Below are 25,298 nucleotides of genomic sequence, written 5' to 3'. Positions count from 1 at the left end.
CATGTAAAGCAGCCGCAGCAAAATTATTCACATTCTTAGCACATAGCTGACCAGGACGAGATTCCACAGAGAGGTAAACAATTCCCCCAAGAGAGCAGCTGCATCTTCTTCAGATCAGGAGCTACTGGGGGGAGGGAGAAATGCCCATTGAGGTCCCCAAAACTGATGAGATGCACGAAGAAAAGACTACTTCTGCTCTGTGATAATGCTTCACTCCACTGCTCCTTTACTGTGCGCCATGAGAATAGAAGAAGTGTGGAAATAAGTAAACAAACAAATAAATAAATGAAAAAGAAATTTAAGCCAGTTAGTAACACATGCCTTAATTAGTGGCCTAGACGAACACTGTAAGCAGGAATCTAAGTCCAGCTCAACACAGAAGAGTAGGGGAGAAATATAAGATAGTGTTGAACAGAACCGAAAGGTACTGAAACAACTAAGTCATCCAGCTTTGTTTTTATTGTGCAATTATTTTCAAAAGTATACATGAAAATATAAAACTATTTCTTTCCAGGTTTTCACATTATCTCTGAAATTGTCCTTTTTTTATTTTTTTTTTTCCTTAACAGCATCTTTACTCAGTCCACCTCAATGTTATTTCTGATGGCTACTAGCCAAGTGGCACACTTTAATAGTCAGGACACAGAGTCCTGAAGAGGCATCTTTCTCACTCCACTCCATTTACATGCAAGAGCTGTAAGATGTATTTTGGGTTGTTGTAAGAAAATAAATCCTCTGCGAAGATTATCCTCAATGCCACCTCCTTAACATTAGTATCATCTCACAAACCTGCCACAAGCCATCAACAAAATCAGCACAGCAATGTAGAAAACATCACTACTTTTAGCATTCATGACTTACTATTCATGTAGCTGTTCCAGCTGCAAGTGTGTTGGCAGAAAACTATTTCTGTCTTGTCCCTGGCTGCCTGTCACTTCTCCCTGTGCTGGAAGTCTTGCCTGCTTCCCTCTTGCCTGACTACACTTGACACCAGAGCCAGCTGGGTTAGCACAGACCTGTGATTCAGCTGTTGAAGCATTTTGTCCCAAGACAGCTAGGGTTAACTCCAGCAGCAGCTCAGCTGGGACAGTAAGACCTCGGCAAGAGGAGGAGTGAGATAACACAGCATCGAGCAGATGGCCCTTTCTGGAGCACAGCTGGAAGGAGGAGAGCATGTGAGTGCAAGGCCACGCTTTCTCTCGGCATTTCCTCTGATGGTGGAAAGGCAGATGACACCACTCTCAATTTCTCTGTTGCTTTCTGTGCCTTCCCCCTGTTGTACCTCTCAATTGTGCTCATGCCCCTCCCATCATCCCCAAAAAGTTATTTTTAACCTGGATTACTCCTCTGATCAGTCACTGCTCAGCTCCACAAACACTGTGCTGGCACAGCTTGCAAGAATGAACTGGGGAGAAACAAGAGGGAAGACGGGTGGCTCTGGCAGGAGCAACAAAAGCTGCTCTCCTGGAGCTCCAGCCCAGGAGTCTCCTCTACTTCCTTCACACCAGCCTACTAGATTCCCAGGTGAAGGAAATATGCTTGTGATATCTCAGACCAAAAGGTTTTTCTTTCTACTTTTTTTTTTTTTGGTTTTTTTTGCCTCTGTGCTGCTTTAAGAAAGATTTTAATTGCTGTATTTTGTATGTTAGTATCATACTAAGTTTAACAAGCTAATCCCTCCTTTTCTTGTGCAGTTATCACCTAATATTTCAAGGCAAAACTAGGACATTTTTCAGAAATACATTCGATCATTTAAAAAGATATAGCTAAGGGGAAACAGTCTTACATGACAGGCTATAAATCAACATGCTGGACGAGTAATTTTAAACCACAGGAGAAGGAAAAAAAAATCTCACTGTATCAAGCCAATAAAAACCCTCTAACACTCTAGAATATATTGGACCTATTCCACAACAACTATATTTCTTATGAAAATACAGTATTTTGAACTCTAGAGAAGTCTGAACCTGATTAAACTGAAACAAAGAAGAGGGAGGAAAGCAGAGCACTGGACATGGTTCTACTCATCCTTCTCTCACAACTGAAGTCTGAGGAAGGAGTTTGAGAAGGTTCAAACAGATATACTCTCTGGAAAAAGTCACTTAGTGTTGACACACTTGCTTAGTAGTTTCCAGTAATGCTGGCAGGGGATCATTATTCTCACCTCTCTCCTTCAAGCCTTTACTCGAACTTCTAGAAGACTCTTATTTTCCAATGCTTCCAACCTATATAATTCGATAGGAGAACTGCCAATTGTTTTTCATGCTTCATTATTACTATTAAGTTCAATACCTGGCCCAGTATCATTAGGCAAATGTTCACTGATGACACAAAGCTGGGAGGATACCCCAGAGGTCAGTGCAGTCCTGCAGAAGGACCTCAGTGGTTGGAGAGATGGGCAGAGAAGAACTGGAATTCAACAAAGGTAAATGTGGAGTTCTGCACTGAGGAGGAATAACCCCAGGCACCAGCACAGGCTGGGGCTGATCTGCTGGAAAGCTGCTCTGCAGAGAAGGACCTGAGGGGCCTGGTGGACAGCAAGCTGTCCATGAGCCAGCAGTGTCCATGTGACCAAGGCCAGTGGGATCCTGAGATGCACTAGGAAGACCAGTGCCAGCAGGCTGAGGGAGGAGATCCTGATCTTCTACTCTGCCCTGGTGAGGCCAAATCTGGAGTGCTGTGTCCAGTTCTGGGCTCCTCAGTACATGGACAAAGACACAGAGCTCCTGGAGGGGGTCCAGCAGAGGGTTACTAAGGTAAGTAAGGTACTGAAGCATCTCTCCTGAGTAGAGAGTGAGAGAGCTGGGCTGTTTGGCCTTGAGAAGAGAAAACAGAGGGGACCTCAACAATGTGTACAAATGCATAAAGGGAGGGTGTCAAGAGGATGGATCCAGGCTCTTCTCAGTGGTGCCAAGCAGTAGGGCAACAGGCAACAGGCAGAAACTGATGCACAGAAACTCCAGCTGAACATAAGGAGAAACTACTGTGCAGTGACCAACCACTGGAATAGATTGCCTAGAGAAGTTGTGGAGCCTCCCTCACTGGAGATATTCAAAAACTGGACACAATCCTGTGCCACATGCTCTAGGATGCTTGAGCAGGGAAGTTGAACCAGATGACCCACTGTGGTCCCATCCAACCTGAATGGGTTCTGTGGTTCTGTAATTCTTATCATCATCATTATTATTATAGCCCATGTTCCGTTGCACAAATACTATTTAAAGACGGCAGTGTTTCTTCTAAGGTCTTTAATGGTGCAATATATTAAGAAACAAAAAGAATCAAGCAATCACTTTTCTTCCATGAGGAAACATTTTTAAAATTGAGGCCTACAGCAAAACCACACTGAGCAATACTCTCCTTGAGTATTTCAGAATCATAATGAAAACTACTCCATGCTTTAATGGGGTAACACTAGCAGTAACAAGCCCAACACTACATGGCATAGGAGGGAGGATTCTTAAGACAGAGTTCCAGAAACTAAGACTCAACAATGTGCAGTAGTGCACAGGTGAATGTCTTGATTTCTGCATGAAAAGATTTCAGTTTCTATGCACCTGTTTGACAAAGTTGCCAAAGGTAAGGACATATGCCTGGTTAGGCAATCATGTTTCAACCTCCTAAACTTGCCCTAAGAGAACTGGGTGGAGACAGTTCTCCTACCCATTGCGAACTTGCGAGCGTGTTGCCAAGTACTGTTAAATATGTCCCTGCATCATAGCACACCACAGGTTCATGGGAAGATCTGTGTTTGTAGTCTTCAAGCATGCCAAGTGCAAAACAAAGCCAAGCCTCCACAGCGATGATACATGGAGATGGTTCCCTGTATTTTGATGATCACATTACACTGAGAGGTCATCTTCAGCGGTTTCTACATTCAGAGAAATGGTCTTTCCTCACACTTACTTGGGCTTCCAGCTGTGTGCACACTGCCTTGGACAGTACTGTGAGATGCAGCATCACAGATGAAGTGACTCCTGAACTGCAATGTTCAAGCTGTGCTTCCAAGGCCAACATCTGCTTCCTGTAACAGGCATTGTAACTGTCTATTCCTCTTCTCCAAGGCATCCATCAGCATTTAAAATTGTTGGCATTACGGTTAATTACTTTTAATCAAGATGGTGTCTGCCACTATCTTCTGAAACTAACCATAGAGGCCAGTAACAGGCAGGCTTAGAAGTATGTGCATACATATATATATACACACATATTCAAAACTATGGGTGAAAACCTGAATTTGGGCAGGATTTGTGTTTCAGAACATGCAATAGCTGAGATTGCTGGAACTATCCGAAGTACTGCCTTGCAAAGTAAAACAGTAATACAGCCATAGTAGTTCCATGTAGCCCATTACTTGAGTGACTATAACAATTCTTGTATATCAATTTTAATAGTCAGTTTTCAACTTGCAGCTTTTCTCTGCAAAAGTTTAGAGCCAGGAAACTAGAGCAGAAGTACCCTAAACTGTAATAATCTGACAGCCTAAATTTTAAATAGGATCTATGTGCTAAAAGCCAAATGAGCTTTCAATGAATATTACAATGCTCCCATCGAAGCAATCTCTCTGCCAAGTGACCGCATTCTTTCCAACCTGAAGCGTATGGACTGGGACATCCCACCAGCTGACTACTCATTTACTAAACATTTAGCCATTTTTTCAGTACAACCTCAAGGTCTCCTCTTGTAGAATGTTAAATAAGAAGACGGTAAGAATGACAGGGATCTCTATGCAAACAATAAAACCACTGAAGGTCATTATCCTTTCATCTTTTCTGCATTGCAGCCTTCTTACATCTCTACCCTAGAAAAATCAATCCAGCTTGTAATATCTTCTGGGTAGAGACCTACTTTTTTACAATGATGTTGCACCAAACAGTTTTACTCCAATATCAGAGTGAAATGGTAGCTTTTTATTTGATTATCATTGCAATGCAAATGTGAAATCCAAAGCAACGAGTAAAACTCTTGTTAGCTATTTACACTGGTAATACCATCCATATCACATTGAAGTTTTATCAGTCTCTAACATGCAATCATAAACCAAAGATCTTGTTCTGCTAGGAAAGGTACAACCATTTTTTTTATAATGTCATTACAAATGCTTGGAAAAATCTGTGAACACTGGCATCATAATTTAGAGAAGAAAGAGAAAATACCAGGTATGCTACAAGTTACAGGAATATCTTGGCTGGTTATTATAACTGGTTATTCAGTCATCCATGTAATCTGAAATCCAAGCTACCAATATTAAAGAGATTTGAACAAACTTCCATTTAAGGCCAAAATCTGTGCCAAACCCTAAGTCTAAGTAAATGGACTTAACATGTGTGTGTACTGGTGAAACAGGAGGACTCTTTTATTGCTCAAAATAGGCAGCAAAATTCTGGCCTGATGAAATCACTAGGAATTTTACAGCTGATTCCAGTGAGAGCAGAAATTCAGCTCAAGGATCTTCATATTCATGGTGGGGCTGGGGATGCGATCCCTGTTTACATGCACAGTCAGTCTGAAATCCCAAACACACTGCTCTTCTTTCACACAACTTTCTCATCTCACTGCATTCTACACAGCAGTGCTCAGACAACCGACAGGTCCTGAGCAGATTGTGCAGGCAAAAAGTTCACTTTTTTATTTCTGACCCAAGCAACCAAGGCGGACTCCCTGTTGTTGCAGGCCGGGTCTGAGATAGGAGGACACTGTTACTCAGCAGCTGATGAAATTAAAAGGCCTTCCCATCCCCCTGTAGCACTTCCTGCAATGCTCCATACACTAAAAGTCATATAACACTACAAGCTGGATCACAGCTCAGTGCATTCCACTGCACTTTGTCATGCTTCCCTGACCGATACTATGCCAAAAAATTACTAGCTTTAACATTTCTCTGGTGAATAAAAGAGCTTTTGCAACTCTGAAACAGAGCTGAGTTTTTAATTCATGTTAAATCTGCTTTTCTGTTCTGAAGGAACATTTTTGATGCTGCCTGTAATTCCCTTTCAGTGCTTTTTTTACTTCTGTAGTGACTTTTGTGAAGCTAAAGGAAAAATTCAAGCTGACTAATTTTAAAAGCCTTAAAGAGACCTCTAAAACATGTCTGAAGGAAGTAAAAATATGACCTAGCAAAGTACAAAGATGAAAAAGATCCATATCAGATGCACATAAATCTAGAAATACATGGCAATAAGATTCACAAGAAGTCTACCACAGACAACAAAATCCAAAGTACAGTTGCCAACTGAGCAAAATTTTGGAACAAGACCACTCCTGCAAACGTCTTCATACTCTTGCAGTATAGAACTACGCCCTAAGAAAATTTCCTTTGTAATCCTTTATGCTAAAGTCATGCCTACAATTACCAAAAGAACCTGAGAAAATGGTAAAACAAACAAGCACTTAACAGAATAAAATGCTCATTATGGCAATGCTTGACTCCTCTCTGAAACAAAATACCAGCATGAAGTATGTGCACCCAAAAAAGGGATCCTGTGTCCCTCCAAGGCAGTTAGGTTTGCTCAGCAGATCGAGAACTGTTGCCGGCTCCAGCCCATTTTTGGAACAGCGGGTTTCACTATTCAACCCCATCTCCAGGCTAACCTGGAAACATGCCTGCCCTGATTTCTCCTTGCATATGGAAATAATAAAGCTATTTTTACATGAAAAGCAAGTCCTTTATTTTCTCAAAAACAAGAACAACCATTGCAACAAACACAGAAACCAGGCATTTGGAATAGAGGAGGGTGCTACCTGAAGGTAAGAAAAACAATTAAGCCTTGTGAACAGAGCATGTGGGCAGAATGAGGGTTTAAATATGACTTTAGACAGCAAGCAAACAAAAAACTGAAAAGAGGGTGGGAAGGAGTAATGCAAGGTAACCTGGAGCTCTTCAATTCAGTAAACTGAGAGGGTGGGGAAAGCACCTCTGCGGTGATGCCAGCTAGAGCCAGCAGCAGGCACACTCTGGGGGAACTGTGGCAGGAACCCCACGCTGCTCTCCTTGGTGTGCAGGGAGCAGTTCAGGCTCAGGCTGCTGCTTCTTCCACCCTGCAGAGTGGAAGAGAAGGGCTTTGCTAACACCCTATGATCTCTTCAAGCCAGATACTCCAGTTAAAACAACCAGTTTGCTATTAATGGTTAAGCTCAGCTCTACCACCTTTGAGACTCAGCTGCCCTTTCCCCACAGGTAAATGCCAAGTATCATCCTCTTTGCTCACACACCCAGTTCCTGCTTTTTAGCAGGAGCTTCATCCTTGTTACATTTCCCATTGGCCATCATCATTGTCAGATATCACTGTCCTGTCAGAGTTTAAACCTCAACAGCAATACTTCCTCTATCCATTAGCTGCCATGATCTATGAGTCAAAAAGAAAAAAGAAAGAAAAAAAAAAAAAAAAGAAAAAAGCCTCTTCTCAGACTGGGAAACCACAAAACTACTATGTGAATGTGGCAAAACAAACTAGCTATCTGTTTGGTGGCAGGAGTTTCCCCAAACTCATGGGCTCAATAGGTTGTATGCAAGGAGGGCTTCACTACTTCGACTCAGGGCTTTGTCTAATGCTAGAAAATGGTCCTGCTTCCCTAAGTTAATGGGAGGGAGGAAGAGAAGGAAGTTATATGCATGGCAGAAACTAAGAAAACTGGCTTGCCCCAGCTAGGTGTAGGTGCTGTGCTGATGCTACAGCTGTTGCTGTTTGGCCTGTGTAGGGCAGGTTGAAGACTGAATTCATAGGCCACTACAAAGTGGCGAGCCTGGGAGCGCAAACCCTCCTGCTCAAAGCAAGAAATGGTTCTTTGTAAAAAAACAAGAAATCCTGCTAAGCATGTAGCACTATTTGCCCAGAATAGTGCTACTGGAGGTGCTGAACACAGAGCAGGACACTCTGACCTTCCCAGGAATCTGGGAGAAGGCAGGTCTGCCTCCAAAACAGAGCCATGTCCCAGACTCTCCCTCCTAAGCAGAGGTGTTTCAAGCTTGGGGGGCAACAGATTCTCCCTGGCAGCAAATCTGAGCACCCATTTCTGCCTGAGTGAGGAGCAGGGCCTGCAACAGCAAGTTCTCAACCTCCACCAGTTTCTAACACTTACAAAACAAGTTCCTGGAAAAATCTGTTGCAAATGATTTTACAGCACCAAAGTAATACTGAAAAAATACTTTTTCTAGTTACTTTCATGTGGTTAAGAGTGCTGAGGGTTCACTTCTCAGGAAACAGAGAGATGAGGGGCGGGGGGAGGCACACCAACGCAAATGAAAATTCCTGTGGTTTGCTTTCGAATTTGCTGGCACTTCCCAGTGAGGTCCTCCTGTAGTATGGGGAGCTAGCTCGTCACGTGTCCTGGCTGACACTGATGACCTTTGCCCACTTGTAGATTCCTAGGCTCTAGGTCTTCAATTTGCACTGCTGCACTGATACTGCACCAATAGCTTCCCTCCACTATTTGCATGACCACAACACCACATGTTTCAGAGGTTCATCATGAAAACCCTCCAGAAAGCACTCAATGGACATAGTGCTTGCATTAAAAAATACAATGAAAATATTTTCTAAACAGGAGAGATGGCCAGCGTGCAAGAAATGATCCCAGGAAGGAGATGGAAGTGAGTTTCCAGCATAGCAACCGCTGAAGCAGCTGGAAGAAAGAGAAAAATTCCACCCTGCTCCAGCACACAGCCAGCAGGTTGCTACCATGTCTAGGCAGCACAGATCACATGGGCAGTCAGGGGATCATCCAAAATACAGAGATCATCTGAAATAGAATCAAACTGTTCTGGACAACCAGAAAAAACAGGCTCCAACAAGTTGTAATGCATATCATTAGGAGCACTCATTTGGTGCCAGAATAAAAATAGCCCAATATGGAGTGAATTTATCTTGATTCAAAGGTCTCCATCTTTTGACCACAACTTTTTATATTTTTAATTGGTACAACCAGATTTTTTTTTTTTTTTAAACAACGATACCCCACACAAATTAGTATTTCAAAGGTTCCAATTATGTTGATTGAATTGGATTTTATGCATCTTTATCAGGCTGACATCTGGCAGGATGGTGGAATGAATAGCAGCTGTGGCAATGCTGGAAGAAAAACATGAATTGGACAGGTGGCTGGTTTAAGCACAGCCTATAAAGCCCTGACACTGAATGGAAGAAAAGAGGCAGAAATGAAAACATACAAGGTGTGCTGGCAAAGTCACATTACAGTTGCATCTATGATTCTTTAACATGTCACATCAATTATTTTTATATTAAAGGCTCAAGTCTATAAAAGAGTTATTCCTTAGTAATTTGCAATTATAAAAAAATAAAAATCAACTCATTTAGGGTATTCAGAGGCACACAGAGAAAGGCCTGTAGGAGGTGTTGAATATTAGTCATTCAAACCAATGGAGCAGAAAAAGCAATGCAATAGGACAACAGGTAGAGAAAGGAAGGTATAGACTTGAATAGTCTGGAAGATAAGAACTGATACAGTAGGAGAACAAAACAAAACAAAACAGGGAGGGAATGAAGCTGCAGAAAAGCAACAGTGATCTCTGAGTCTCTGTGACATTTTATTTTGCTTTGAAATAACGCCCATCCAACAGATTCAAATGGTGGATAAAATCCAAACGTAGCCATATAAAGACTTTTACAGGAGTACTTTTACACTGCAAGTTCTCCTTCTAAAGTCAGTCTCTTCAAAGGGCAGAAACTTAACCATATTATCACCCAGTAGCAGCAGTCTTCTTCCTAGCATTTTACACATGTGGGGTGCAAGACCCTGCATCTTTGCATGCTCTGGATTAAATGAGGAATTTACAAATCATGTATTAGAATAATGAAGGATATGGAAAAGGACAATAATGAAGGGTACAGAAAATACTTGCAAAATGCTTGGTCATTCAAACAGCATGTATTTAAATCTCACCATTTTCCCAGTTCCCACTGTGTTTGTATTTCTCTATTTCTCTAAGTGTGTAAGTGACTATGTATCACAGTAAGTTTCACACATGGATACATACACTAATAACAATTAAAGACAAAGCAGCAGCACAGAACAGAGTTATTTTCACAGACTGTCCTTGCCATGGCCATTACCTGATTCATGAAGTTAGAGGTACACAGCGTACTTTGGTTTCAGCCTTCTGAAAATTAACTGACCTAGAAATAAATTTTTTAAAGTATTTTCATATCCTCTCTTGTTCTTTTCATTCTTTGCCTCCCTAGGGAAATATTTTTAATTACTTGGATTCACTCAAAATGAAGAGCACAAGTTTCTCATCAGGAAAAATCCACCTCTAACACTGCAGGGAAGCAGAACATAGCCTCAAACATTACAATATTGTTTCCTTAGAAAATTCTTCAATGCAGTACCAAATCCTGTGGATTAAGTTCTTCACAAACAGCTGGTACCATGCAGACACAGCAGTCATCCCAATTGCATTGCTTGTATGAAACCAAATTTCTATGTGTCAGTTTGTAGCCCAGAAGTTTCTTGTGAACTGCCAGTGACTGCCCAGGTGGCAGGACAAGATCATTAGGAACAAACCAGTTTTGCTGTGCTGCAGCCATAGCTGGGAGACCCTGCCAAGGTCAGAGCTGACAGAACCACCTCAACAGAAGCTGCTCAGTAACATAAAGTCAAAAATATTTCTATCAGCAACAGTATTTTGGGTGATGTGCAGCAGATGTGAGAGCAGGCAGACAGCAAGAGTTTGACTAGCTGACTTTCATCAGGCTTTTGTTAAAGCATCTCCTGGAGATGGGAAATTAGGATCCCTCTCAAGTCTGGACAATATGAGACTGCTACTACTAGGATAAGACCACAGACCACAATGCCACAGTAACTTCAGCCTCTAATATGGCAATCAGAGGCATTGTTAAATTTAATTTTGTTTTTTTTCCAAAAAGCTAGGGAATTATAAAAACTTAGAAATAAGGGCCAGCATTTCCCACGCTAAGCCTCAGCTCCAAGCAACATAAAAATGTCAGATCTAATCTACACTCACAATTAGGTTATGAACAGAAGCAAAAAGAGTGAAAGAAGTTAGATGTATTTCACATGCTATACATATAACCTATGTAAGTTTAAAGCCCAAGTTAACACAAACACAATTTGTAGCTTTAAGCAAACAGTGATCATATGTCTGTCCCTGCTTGATTTCACTAGTGCAAATTCCATTTGTTCCAGCAGTACTTTATTGTGGAACATCTACTCTAGAGTAGCTATAGCCACAGGCAGCTTGTAATCCACTCAGAATTCTTTCCAGGGTCAAAGAAAGGAAAACCTGGGTCTAACCAGCTGTTTCTTAAGAGTGATTCAAGGCAATGATGGGGAATTAATAGACATACCCACTACATGGGAAGAACAGCAGCTGGCACCACCAAGTAAAAAGATTTGAAAGGCTCTTTCACATCTGATCTACTTCAGACAGCACTGCATACAAGCATTTGCAAGCCACAGAGGCAGGCAGCCCCCAAGGAGCAAAGTACTGGAGCCTGATTTATGGGAGATTAGGGGGACACACAGACAACACACATGGGACATGGACATTCTAGAGGAGTTGCCACCACAAGCAGCTGTCAAGCAGAACTTGAATGATGGGCCCATGGGAGCACTAACAAACTGTGGTCTGCTCGAAATGGGGGTAGAGCAAGAAAAAACTGAGGAAAAACGAATGTAATTGTATGTTATTTTGTGTCTATTTGCCCATGCTTTAGGAAAAAGAAAATAAATTTAAAAAAAAATAAAAATCCCTCCACAGAAGTATGGCACATACCTGCATATCATGACTAGCAATGAATTTTTATTTTCATTGTACTGATATTCAATTAGCAACTTTAATATAATAATATATTGTATATATAATATAAAATAATAATAAGATTTTAATTAGTTTAACTTTAACTTTAGTAATTATTAAAAAACATTCCTAGGCTAAGTTCTAAATGCACACCTTGACCTACCCCTAAAGACCATAGCATGCCGTAGCATGACTGTCTTGTATCAAGTCCTTGCACAGAAATCTCTCTAAGTGTCATTCAATTTCTTCAAGAAAGAAAAGAACCCCCACAGACAAGCAAAAAACACCCCACATCCCTCTCCCAATGCAGAGATGCTATTTTTCAGTTTCAGCATAAAATATGAAATCACACTGGTTCCTCTCAGATACAAGCTGAAAGAACAGCAGAGATTTAGGCTGAGAACAACATAAAAAAAGCAAAAGGAACAGTTACACCCTACTACTATTGTGATATCAGCTTCCTGTTAGAATAATAATGGCAGTCTTCAGTTTTGGTCACAAGAGCTTTTTATTCAGACACTGAAGTAAATGCTTATGCAGATTTTTTAGTGACTGTGAAGAAGTAATTTCCTTTCTCACAAAAAAAAATAAAAATCCGTAGCTCAAAATTCTACTGGCAATTAAATTTTAATAAATACAATTTAAGTATCCAGTGCAAATGAATCCTATACCCTGTTATAGCAAGATAAAATTTCGTTTTTATATTAAATCCCAAGCTTCTAGAATGTTTATCCGATATGAGGAACAGGAAAGTTTAAGATAATTCAAGATTCACACTTATCTACAGCTGAAGTCTAGCATCTGATTCCCGTCCTATCATTTCAAACACAATCCTACTACCAAGATGTAATTTATTCTATAGTTTGATAAAGAAGAAAAAAGACTAACAAGAATTAAGGGCAGAGTTTAAAATACTTTTGTTCAGTGCAATGTTACTGCCCAGCTGCCAAATCTTGTCATGCAAAGGAGAACATGCAATCATTTATGACTGTTAATAGATATTTCCACCACCACAAAAACTCAAGGGAAAATACTTTTCTTCCTTCTGCAGGACAAGCATATTCCAAGCCATACTCACACAGAACAATACCAAGAGCACCTACTCAAATACATTGTGGGAGTTGTGTCATGACACAGAGAATCAAAGTATGCTCACTAAGCCAGTATCATCAAGAAGTGACAGAAACATAGGAAGACTGGAGACAAGAGAAAGGGCTTAGGAGAGAAAGGTGTCAAGCTATCAGCTGAAGAGCAATCTCCACCTCTTGCTTTCAGGCCCTGGAAAGCTCTGACTCAGTTTTTTTCTGAAGCAACTAAGAACTGAAATGACTTAAGTTGCTAACCTCGGGCATATTAGTGGGAAAACACATTACATGCTTTGATGGAAGAGCACTGCATTACACTGGAAATCTCTCAGAAAGACTGAAACCGAAAAGGGAGGTTAGAAAGAAAAATGTGTAGGAAAAGGTTACGAAACAAGCCCTCAATACATCTCGTAAAGAGAAGGCAGAGTGAACAACTTACCTTCAAATGATGGAAGCAAATGGAACACCCAAGAGACTGTTGGCCTGAATTATCAGATCTATTCCAGTTGCTAAAATAAAACCTTTCTCCTACATTCAGCAGTGAGTGCCCTCATTTGAACATCCCTTTTATCTTCCCTGTAACTCAAAATTCTTCTACAAGCAGCACAGCTTGTAATGACTTGCACCACATTAGCTCAGCTGCTCAGACCATGATGCTAACACCACCATGGGGACAGGTTAGATGCCTGTATGGGCTATTCACTTAAGGATTGGACTTGATGATCCTTGTGGATTCCTTCCAATTCAAAATATTCTGTGATCCTCACCTTTAACCTAAGTCCCACAGAACAACCCTAGGCAATCTTATAACAGCTCATTCTTCAGTCATTTTTCATTAACCAAATAATCTGGACTGAAAATATCCAGAAGATGACTAAAATGTTCATCCTGGAGGTTTTGGTAAGTGGCTGGCCAGGCAAAACTCCTAACACAGGTAAAGTTTACTCAAGCAAACACAAAATTTTGTTACAGGACAGGCAAATATTATGAAATGAATTATCTTATTTGCTATTACAAAATTTTCTATCCTTCACCTTGAATGTAAGCTGTCCTTTTAGACTTGTCCTCTTAACAAATACATCACAACAGATATTTTACTGCAGTAAAGCTTCAGCAAATCTGTCATCCAAACAAAACTCTACACTGTATCTGCTTCCTGTCATCACTCCAACAATATGGTGGAAAGTCCTACTTCTCAGTAACACTGCTCGAGAACACATAGATCATAGGTGGACAAGCATGACCTATACCGAACAGGAAGAACAGAATACTAGTTTTTACATGCTAAATGCAAAAATGGACTTTTTGCCCTAGCTCTATCTGGCAGGACAGAATTTTCCTCACTTAAAGAGCTGCAAATATTTGTTTGTATTGAGAGAAATGCTTTATTCCCCATTCTCAAAACCTGAAACCAATCAGCATTCCCAATGCAGGGTAGAATCTTTGCCGAATGGGTTCAATAAAAAGAAGGTAAACCATGATGAAGAGATTGAAATAATCCTGGAATGCAAGGAGGAATTAAAAAAAAAAAAAAAGCAATCAAAAACCCCACTCCACTTCTACAAACTGAATCTCATAAATTCAGCATAACACTGATGACAAGGTAGTCAACTTGATATTCTTACACACATTACACTGTTCCACAGACAGCATTCCATTTCCATAAATTTTACAACAATTAGTAACTAATGGACAGATCTTGACTTTCCAAATATCCTGATATTGGCATGGGGGTACATGTTTTACTCCAGATATTCATAAAAGCCTCTGGAGAAAATGAAGTATAAGAACTTTCCCACTTCACATATTCATAGTTGTACGGCAGATAGCATGTTACTAGCAGTATGTAGCTGGTAAAAAATCCTAAACCATTATTTTTTCTTAAGAATAGCTGCCCAAACAAACCATGTCTAGAAATCTTCACCCAGAAAAGGCATCCTTTGCTCAAAGGAAAGTTTGCTTGAGGAAAAGAAAAAAAAATTCACAGAAGTGACAAGTGTGTAACGTTCCACAGTTCATCTCGAACTGCTGCAGCCCACTCTGCGTTACAATGTCAGCGGCTGTTTATGCTCTAAGGAAGTACAGTAAGTACAGTACAGCCCATTCAGGTTGTTGGAATGCCACTGATCATACACTCAATTGCATCTATTCATTAGAAACACTCAGTCCACAACAGCAGCTGCATTTACCACCACACCCCAAACGCCACCCAGTTGCCCCAGGTGATTCCAGTGGTTTACCAGCCCACAGGACAGACGTTCCACACTCCTGTCCCCCTACACTGACTGAAGGTCACACTTCCAAGCCCAAGGACTTTTATTTACTGAAGAATGGCATATTAGGTGTGCTTTTGGCTTCAAGCTTTTACCACGAAAAAGGTCTGGTCTTTTGCAGGCATGTTCTGTGAGTTTCAAAACTATTTAGGCTGCACTAATTATTTTTGATTGAGACTCACTAAATAATTACTGTTGCAAAAATGACTTAAGCAAACAACAGACAAGTTGCTCCATTTGTTTCAGAAAAACAATGACTAATTATGTGTGTTATTTTGTTTTTTATCTCTTAAAAAAGAAAAAAATGTAACTGTGGCTTCTTTCAGTTCAACAGTGAAGTCCCCATTAAGTTTAGGGGATCAGATTTCACTATAAAACCATAAATTACATAATGGCTGAAAAATAAATATTTCTGGAAGAAAACAGGCAATTTAAAAGAATACTCGCCAGTATTTTTTTAACTAACCAGTTAAAAAAAAAAAAAAAGTCTGTTTTCACATGCAACACCTATGATGACTGCAACAGAAAGACATGAGAATTTGACATTTACTTCATGAATTACACTGCATTTCATACACTTGTCAAGTCTACCAATTGGTTTATAATGAACTTCCTGGCTGTGTAGGACTTTCATAGAGCAAGAATAAAGTAATAAAATGTTATGTTTCCTTTTCATTTAATAAAACAAATTTCATCTTAAGAGTCACTTTAGGCAGAACAGGGAGCTACAAACCCCAATAAGCAACATCTCTTGTAGGATGTGAAATAGTTGTTGTTAAAATCAAAGCTATAGATATGAGAGATGAGTGGAGCTAGTAATAGTATTAAATAGAAGTATCCTTTCCCTAGCCTCTAAAATTCTTTTCCTTTTCAATTGTCACTACTTCCTTTCACCTTTCAAAAAATCCCTATTGTGGCCTAATAAATGGACTGCAGAAGAATCCTGATCCTTGCATGGTGTCCACCACAACATTTCCCACAAGGTTAGCATTACTTCTCAGTGCTCCATCTAGAACACCAAAAAGCATCAGCCCAAATCCAGGTAGAAAATGGAGTTTTCATAAGATCAAACTGAGTGTTATAGCCTTCTACTCTTACTTCACAGCTTCCTAGAACGCTCATGATTAAAGCTTCTTATTACAAAGTGCCAGATGCTTTAGGATGCTTGCAGCTGCTGAACAGCTGATTTGTGTACCATGAAGCAGGATCAGGAGAGGTAAGATTTTGTATTCTGCAGGCTTGCTCTAGTGGAAGGCTCAAGTAGAACACTAGCTGTTCATGGACTGAAATCCTTAACCTAAAAAAGGGCTGCTCCTGGCTTTTGAAACAGGAAGGTTGGGTGTGGGCTTCAATGCCCATTTACCAACCTCACACGAGCACTGTGTACAGAGGTAAATAAAAACATCCCCAAAAAAACTGAAGCTGCCCTCACTTCTCTGTTAAATCAGAGATCTGTTAGGCGTCTACAGGTCTGCAGAAGATGTTCACGTGGTAGGCACAGGGTAGGTAGACTTGTGAATCAAAGGCTTTGATTCACAAGCAGGGACAGGGTAGCTTGGGATCACTGATTTACAATACATACATGATATGAGAAAGTTCAGCATCTCATTCAAAACAGTTCAGGCTCCAAGGGGAAAATAAGAATCTAGAGGTAGTAATCAGGTCTGTCCCCCTACACCATGCCATCTCCAAGGTCAGATACCATTCACATCATCTCAAGAAGCTCCACTCACTCACAACCCCTCAGGACAGTGAATCTTCATGTGGTCTGGATTCACACTAGGAAGCCCAGCATTTTTATTCACAGGGCTCCAGTCTTGAAACCTCTATTTGGACTCTAGCCAAATGTGATCCTGGTTATGCCTAGACCTGAGTGCCAAACACACCTAAAGAATAGGCCAAATAATGTCATTGCTGGGCAACAAGTCACAGCTAGGGAGAAACAACAAATGGGAGGATGGAAGGATCATGGCCAATGAGGAGGGGCAAAAAAAAGCCCAACCAAAAATGTGAGGAAAATTTAAGGAGCAAAAAATCTCCACATCAGAGTCAGAACTGGGTTCAATGCTCTAGAAGCAGCAATAACACTGTAGAACACTGAAGTCAAAATAGCTGCATATATAAAAAAAATTACACATATACTTCATTACACTACTTTGAATACCAAGACATTTTAACAGGTGTTCAGGTATTTCTGTTTTATACACTGGTTTAACATTACTGTGCTGTAGTGTGCTCAAAGCACTTTCCAAGATTTCAGTCCAACAAGCCAAGTTCTATGTGTGAACGATCTGTCCCTGTAACCTACCAAATGTGCATTTCCAATCCAGAATCCAGCTGTGCTCGTTTAACCTTGGCTCATATGCACAGGGAGCGTTCCCATCCTAAACAGCTAGGGAAATTTAGAGGCTAGAGCTCTAAAAAACACTGTTTGCATGGTGTACTAGAGATCAGAGAAAATCCTTGGCTCCTCCAGTTAAATAATTCAGTACAGCATCTTGGTTCACTGCTGGACTAGCAAGTGTTTAGTTGTTCTGCAGCACTTCTTATTTAGATATGTAATCTACTCTACCTCTGATTATCTTGTACAGCATAAACTCTTTGGCATAGAAACAGCACTAATTAATATTTATCTAGCTCCAGGGAAATGCATACTGTTATACTGTTTATAATAATGTTTGATGTTAGTTTTGTTATACAGAATCAGAATATGGTCTAGGAGAGTCAAGAGACTCACATTCTGCCATGAGTGATTGGGGGCTAAGTTTTGAAATGAAGGAGAGGCCACTGAAAACACTTTGGTTTTAAATCTCTCCAATTCGTATCAAGGACTATAAATGGAAATGTTTCAGCTTGTCAACAACTGCTATTCAATCACACAGAAAAAGAAGTGTTCCTACAACACTCAGAATCTGAACCCAAACCAGCATTTTTTCTCTAAAAAGCAAAATTTTGAACAACTTCTGAACAGAGATGAAAGTTGACACCAACACTGGAAGCACAAGCAAGATGAATGCAGCTCAATATAAAAACACTGTGTTCTGCACCATGTGAAAGGTCTTTGAATCAAGAATATATTCTAGCATCAATCCCAGGATGAGGAAAAAAAGCATCTCTACATCAAGTCCCTGATCTGAGCAGTGGTACTGCCTCCTAATAGAAGCAGAGAGAGCAAAGAAGAAAATGTGTGTACAGAATCACTGCAGTCAGCTCAACATCCATCCAAGCCCTCCTGCTTCTAGCCAGCAGCAAGATTCTTCAAATACTAGATATTGTGTCTATCATTTCTTACAGTTATTTCTGACAGTGAGTTGGGCTTAGATGTGCTAGACAAAATTCCACCCTGTTACTCACAGCTAAGACTTGTTACTAAGCATTGCAGGGAAAATGCAGACACAAAAAAAAGAAACAAGCTACCCTGTTCAGTCTCATATATCAACTGGAGAAATCACAGAAGAATCATAGAGGTCACCATGACTGTCTTTAACATAAATGAACCCCACACTAGGCACGTCTGTCCCCAGTAAGTCTGTCTGCTCTGCTGCTCATACAGCAATACGACTGCCAGAAGAATCAGTGCATTTCCATGATTTTGAAAGCCACCATCAAAATCCTTTCTTCAGCCCAGAATATAAACTTGTTTTGATGGCAGTGCCAATCCCCATTCCCAGCTCATACGTACCTGATCACAACCTGCGTTCACCAGTTCCTGGAGCATCTGCCTGTTGACTTCTACGGCTGCTGTGGTGCTTGACTCATTAGCAAAGGGCAGCAGAGAATATCTGATTTCTCGTAGAGCTTTCTGATATGGTCCAAACTTGGGTGTTTGTCTCATCTGCTGCTGCCTAGCAGCATCCTTCCCTATTAAAATCTTAGGGTCCAGAGAAGTTTCACTGCTTGCTCCAATCGGCAGTCCCTGACCTGAAGATTTGGATGGCTGCTTTAAACCTTCTCGAATCTCTTGCAACCTTTGTCTGCTGTTTCCAGAATATGTCGTAGCAGGAAAAGTCTTTGGCCTCATTGTTGATCCAGTTTTCTCTGAGCATAAATACAGCTTTATTCTTTGTTTCTTTTAAATTATTTCAAAAAAGTGTCACTTGATGGTATCAATTTCTTGTAAACATAATCCTTCAAAGGGAAGAATAAAAGGCAAAATTCTCAAGAGATTTCTGCCAATGTTTTACTTCAGATCACAATCTTCACATTTCCTACTGAAAATTAAAATCTGTGGAATCATTTTGCAGACTGACAGTGTCTGAAACAAAAGAAAATTAAAAGTCCATTCAATTAATTTGATATTGTAAATGCCTGTGAAGGGACAGCATGACAATTCATCAAGTGAAAATGAATCAGTTTAACCTCTTAAGCTGTCACAGTTGGATACCCTTTAATGATTTTCACTTTATCTGTTTTCAACAGGATTCTAGCAGGCTTTCTTGACAAAACCAATAAATAACTCATTTTTCTTTTAAGTTTAATTTTCAAAATAAATTAAAATAAAACTCCTACAAACTAAGGTTTAAAAAAATTAATTTAAGAATTTTACAGTACCTAATTGTGGCAGGTTTCCTGCCCAATTGCATAACCGAATTCTGGACAAGCCTATCCTATTTCATAATTAGGGAAGAGTATGCTCATGAAATGTTTTTCCCCTACTTAAGATTTTGTTTGTTTTACACTAGCTGAGCACAGTTTCAGAAGTTTATGAAGGAGATTTATAATGGAAATATTGATGACTCTAACCATAGTGACTTCTAGTATTTCAATAACAAAGTGAATAACAGAAAGACAAGAAATTTTGCCTTTCCATGTGAATAACTTAGCAAAGCCTGAAGGTAACAGTTCTCACCAGAACTGGAAGGAAGGGGGGGAGGGGAAAGAAGAGAGGAAAGGGTATATGATATTTCATTAGCTGTGCCTTATAGTGAAGAAAGGGAAAAGAGGGGTAAATGGAGCTACACAATAAGAGCAGAAGATGAAGAACCAGATCCTATAGCATCCCAACATAGAAAAACAAGACTTTGAGACAGCTCTATGTTCTCTGCTTTATGTCAGCTCTTCTAACATGCAACAGAGAACACCTATGCAGCACAGCTGAGCTACTGTACAACTTGTGATCTCCATGCAGCAAGAATCTCCTTACAACAAGAATCCTACCTTAACTAAATCTTTATGCATCACTGTCTTACAAACATGAAATAATGGTGCATTTGGAACATTTGGATTTGGATTTGGAACAGGATTAAAAAGACAGCCTAATCAGAAATGCAAGCTATTGATGCTGGTTATGCAAGTTGGCTTCTTCTGCTGCCATTTGCACTTGCAAAGCAACTTCTGAATGGTGCTCCAGCCACCTTGCTGGTAAGGGAAGAATTCCATTCAGCTCTTTCCAAATTGTAAATACAGAGGATGGTAACACACTGTAGATTTCTCACTGGCACTCAGAAGTCAATTGGATTTTTTTTTAAAGGTGCTTCACTTTTGATCATAGGACATTTATCACTGAAAAGGGCTTCTCCAGGAAGCATTGTCCTTTATTTTCCCATGCTCATACTTAAAATTCTTTACATGCTCATACTTAAAATTCAATTTGTTGTGATAGCAGTAGCATTTCCCAAAAACCAAGCATTTCCATGTATTTACCCCCACTTCTCACTGCCAAGCAAACAGCTTATTGCTGTGAAGCCAAACAGAATTAGGACACATTCACCTCTGAAGCCCACCACCACTCCTTGGACAGAGTCCAAGCTTTCCTCTACAACCAAGATCTGGAATGCAACAGTGCAGTCAGACCCCAGACTCTTTTATGATGGTTCATCAGTCTGAACTGCAGGAGCACAGATTAATCACTCAAGATCAACTCAAGTCAATGTTTTTTTGTTAGGATTTAAACTCTCCATTAGCTAAAACCACCTAACATGTGTTTGAGGTCTTGAGCTCCTCCATACGGTGCTCTCCATGAATGCCCTGCAACAGTAACTCACAGAGAAGTGGCAGTGACATTTGCCAATTGTTTTAAGGGAAGTGCTAAAGCTGTTCATCCAGATCTTGATGGTTCCACAAACCAGCTATTGGTCAGTAACAGATCAAGCTTTCATTGTCCCAAGTGAAGACAAAAGCAACTGCAGGATCTCAAGAACAGATTTTTTTCTACTTGGACAGAATATAGCAAAAGATAATACACTGACTTGGTAAAAAATAAAGCACAATAGTATTGCAGCCTTCTTTGGATTACATCATAACTAGCTAGTGCTTAGAAGATACAGAGTAATTAATTGGTCTATAATTGTCTCTCTTTTCCTGAAAGCAGCAGGCACCATATGGCTTGGTTTAGACCTCTGGGTTGTTCTTCCTTTTCAGTCCCTGTGCCAATCCTCAGGCCTGGGACACGCTGGGAAAGCTTGCAAGGCCCCCACCTTTTTGTAGCAAAAGACTGTTTTCCCACTTACACACATGCTTCACATAAAGAACTTCTGTGACCTTTAGCCTAAGCTCCAGTCTAATAATGCTGGGTCAAGCCAGCTGGCAACTTCCTCAGCTTACATTTACAATACTGCTTAAACTAGAAAGAAATGTTGCTCATTTAGATAATATGGATGAGAGTGGCAACAGCAGTAAGTATTGGAGCTAACTGAAAACCTGTTTCATATTTTGCAGGTTTGGGGTTTTTTTTTACTAAATATGTAAGATAAGAAAAAAAAAAGAACAGTAAATATAACAGATGATTTACAAGGAAAGACAAGCTGCTGGCTTTTTTATATCTTCCTGTGATTTGCATTTTTCAGAAAAAAAAAATGGTTGTATGCTTTAAAAGATATGTAGTGTGTGTCCTGTTTTGTCTAAGCATTTCTAACTGTACATCTGGATTTGGATAACTTCAAATCCTTCTAATCTGCACCTTGCCTGCAGCACGAATGTATCAATAGCCTTCCTTCCACCAGTAGACATTGAGTTGTTAGCCATTCTGACTAAACAGTTCTAAGGTCTTTTCCAAAATGTTACATGTTCAGTACTAATTAGAAGCTTGTCCATTATCCTGAAGACATGACACTTCAAGCAGGTGCAGCATTACTTTAATTACATCAAGTTAAACAATTTTTGAGTAACTGATTGTTTCATTTGTGAAATACCAACAGCTGCTCTGTCAGCAACCAAACAACCAATCAATAACACACTGAAATTATATGCTGATGTCTGTTGTCCCAGCAGCACTACCTATTCACTCTCCTGTTCCTTCATTCACCAACAGGCTGCGTGTGCTAGTGGCTCTGTGGAGCTGGGACACAGGCAAGAAACTAAAGCTCACCCGAGCTGGTGAGCTGCTTCCTTGTAAACTGTGCAGGCACTGGAGTGAGCTGAACTTGAAATCATAGGAAGGAGTAAAATTTTAAGAAACTGCTACAACTTCCTTCCCTCTCTCAATTTACAGGGATCGCTTTGGGGGCTTTTGTTGGAACAACAGTTCAAGGAAGGAGGAACTGCTCACTTGGTATTGGAGGTCTTACGATGGGGGGAAGCGTGTCAGGAATTTTATTATTATACAAACCGTGCTTCTCCTTTATAAGTGGGCACATTGTGGAAGTGAAGAAAAGTGGAAAGGGGATTTCCCTAAAACGATTCTGCCTCTCCTCCCGCTAACAGAACTGTCCAAAAGCGACTCTGTGCCACAAGCACTGGCCCAACGCAGGGCTGTGGGAAACAGCTCACCTTCCCCCTCCACAGCAGCCCGGCAGTGAGTGACCGCAAAGCCCGGACACTCCAAACGAGCCCTTTTTGCGTCATCTGCGCGAGTGCCTTTCCCGGGGAAAGGGCTATTTCAACACGCACACCGCTCACGAGGCAGCGGACAGGGTGCCGAGCTGCTGGGTTTTGGCAGTGACCTTCAGCTGACTGGGAACAGCGGGGCCCCCGCCGCGGCCAGGCGGGACCCCGCGGGCTCCGGATGCCCCGGCCGGCTCCCCGGGGCCCTCGCTCCCTGCGACACCCGCCCTGCCGGTCTGCCCCGGCGGGTCGCCTCCCACTCCGCGTACCGCCGGGAGCCCCTTCTCCCCCCACTCCTTTAGTGGGCAGAAAGCTCCCAAAATAAACTCCGGCCATTTATTAGCAGCTCCGGCCAGCTGGGGCAGAGGCCTCGGACAGGCGGACCCCCACCCCGCTCCGCCGGGGCTGGGCTGCGCTGTCACACGAGTGTCCGGAAAATGTCGGAGAGTGCGGGCAGGGCGCCCAGGCTGCCCCCACCAGGGGACTCACACACGGGACGCTCGCTGCCACTTCGAGGACCGACCCACCTCCGCTCACCCGCACCCCCCGCTTCCCCACAGGACTTTCCTTTCCGCGCAGAGCAGTTTTGGGGGATGGGGAGCGCTCCCACCCGGGGCTGAGGGGGAGCCCGCGCCCCCCGCACCCTCTCCGCTCACCTCCCCGGGGCGCCCGGCGCCGCCGCTCGCCCTCCGGGGGTCGGCACGGCGCGGCTCAGCGGCGGCGGCGGCCGCGGCGGCGCGGGCCGCTCTCCATCTTCCCCCTTGGCCGTCCCGGGCGCCGAGTGCGGGGCGCAGTCGGGACATTCGCTACATTGTTGGCATTCCATTCGCGCCACGTGACCCCGCGGCGCCCGCGTCATTCCACTCCCCTCCCGGCGCATTCCAGCGGGGGGAGGGGCTTCCAGGGCGGGAAGGGCCGGGAAGGGCTGGCGCACCCTCCGGGATCGAGGCGGCGGGGGCCGCCTGCCCTCTGCCCGCCGGCCCCCTCGGGGCGCCCGTCCGTAGGTTTACAGGCAGTAAGAGGTGACACTCCTTCCCCTCATGAAACCCACTGCACGTCACAGCAACTCCTGGCTGGGTTCTGGCGGGAGACGGGTGGCACTGTCTCCACTTGTTGAGGCGAAACGGGCTGGGGAAGAATCATGGAATGGCTTGGGTTGGAAGGGTCCTTCAAACCATCTAGTTTCAATCCCCCACCCATGGAGGGCACCTTCCACTAAATCAGAGCCCCATCCAGCCTGGCCTTGGACACTCCCAGGGATGAGGCATCCACAGCTTCTCTGGAAAAGATAGGGGGCTTGGAAGTGCTCTTCCACTCATCCCTTGCTCCACACTCATTTAAATTGAAGGGTCTGTGCTGACAACTGTTATTCCTACCAGTATCCATTCCATGCAGGACTAACCAGGCACATAAAGCGACAACACTATCAATGCCTACTTGGGGTTTCCTTTTGGTTTCTGATTTGCTTGAGGTTTTTTTGAGGAGTTTACTTGTTTTTCATGTTGTTTCATAATGCTGAGGAGACGATGGAGCTATGAGTTATCAGAGGACAGACAGGGAATTCACATCTGGAACAAAAATGCAGAACTAAGCTGCAAAGGATATTTGGATGCAAACTTCATATTTGATCTTGTTATGGATGGAGGTACCTGGAACCAGATTCATAGACACACTAAGACTGGAAAAGATCTCTGAGATCATCCAGTGCAACCATTAACCCAGCAGTGGTGTGCTTACCACTAAATCACATCCCCAAGTGCTTCATCCGTGTACCTTTTGAACACTCCCAGGACCAGTGACCTCACCACTTCCCTGGACAGCCTGTTCCAATGCCCACCACCCTTTCAGAGAAAATACTTTTCCTAAGATTCTATCTAAACCTCCCTGGGCACTACTTGAGGCTATTTCCTCTTTTCCTGCTGTTTGTTACCTGGGAGAAGAGACAGACCCCCACCTCACTAAACCTTCTTTCAGGTAGCTTTAGAGAGTGATAAAGTCCCCCTGTGAACCTGTATTTCATGAAAGCAGGAATAATACGATTTTAGATATTTCTCTGGTCTTTAATAAAGACAATTCACAATGAGAAATAATCCCCACACTCCCAAGTACAGTAATGTTTGAATCTGGGAGGCTGGTTCTGACCCCTCAGCATGACAGATATGCATGCTAGTTATAACCAGGGGGTATTAATACAGCATAAAAACCATAAGAAAGTAAACTTCCTTACCTATAGGCATTTATCTTTGGATCATTAACATGGAAGAAGCCTGCAGTCCTGAAATTCTTCAAAATTCTTAAAATCCTGTTGCACAGCTGAGAGGTGCTCATTGTAGGGTTGCTCTGTTTGGCAGGGAAAATGTCAGTCTTGCAAACTGTTAAGACACGTTTAATCACGCACCGAGC

General features: G+C 41.9%; 1 protein-coding gene across 1 annotated transcript in view; it reads right to left on the bottom strand.

The window, feature by feature from the left end:
* LATS2 (large tumor suppressor kinase 2) overlaps window positions 1-23,706 on the bottom strand; it is a 46,938-nt gene extending 23,232 nt beyond the window's left edge. Inside the window, exons 1-2 of the mRNA XM_058846706.1 lie at window positions 23,552-23,706; window positions 18,817-19,389 (exon numbers count right to left, since the gene is read on the bottom strand). Coding sequence (XP_058702689.1) covers window positions 18,817-19,155 — 339 coding nt within the window. The 5' untranslated portion in view covers window positions 19,156-19,389; window positions 23,552-23,706. The remainder of the gene's footprint in view (window positions 1-18,816; window positions 19,390-23,551) is intronic.
* Between the last annotated feature and the right edge of the window lie 1,592 nt (window positions 23,707-25,298).

This window comes from Poecile atricapillus, chromosome 1, assembly GCF_030490865.1.
Source record: "Poecile atricapillus isolate bPoeAtr1 chromosome 1, bPoeAtr1.hap1, whole genome shotgun sequence".
In the NCBI taxonomy this organism is placed as follows: Eukaryota; Metazoa; Chordata; class Aves; order Passeriformes; family Paridae; genus Poecile; species Poecile atricapillus.
Note: the sequence above shows the minus strand (reverse complement) of the source record. Positions and strands in the feature narration are given on the sequence as shown.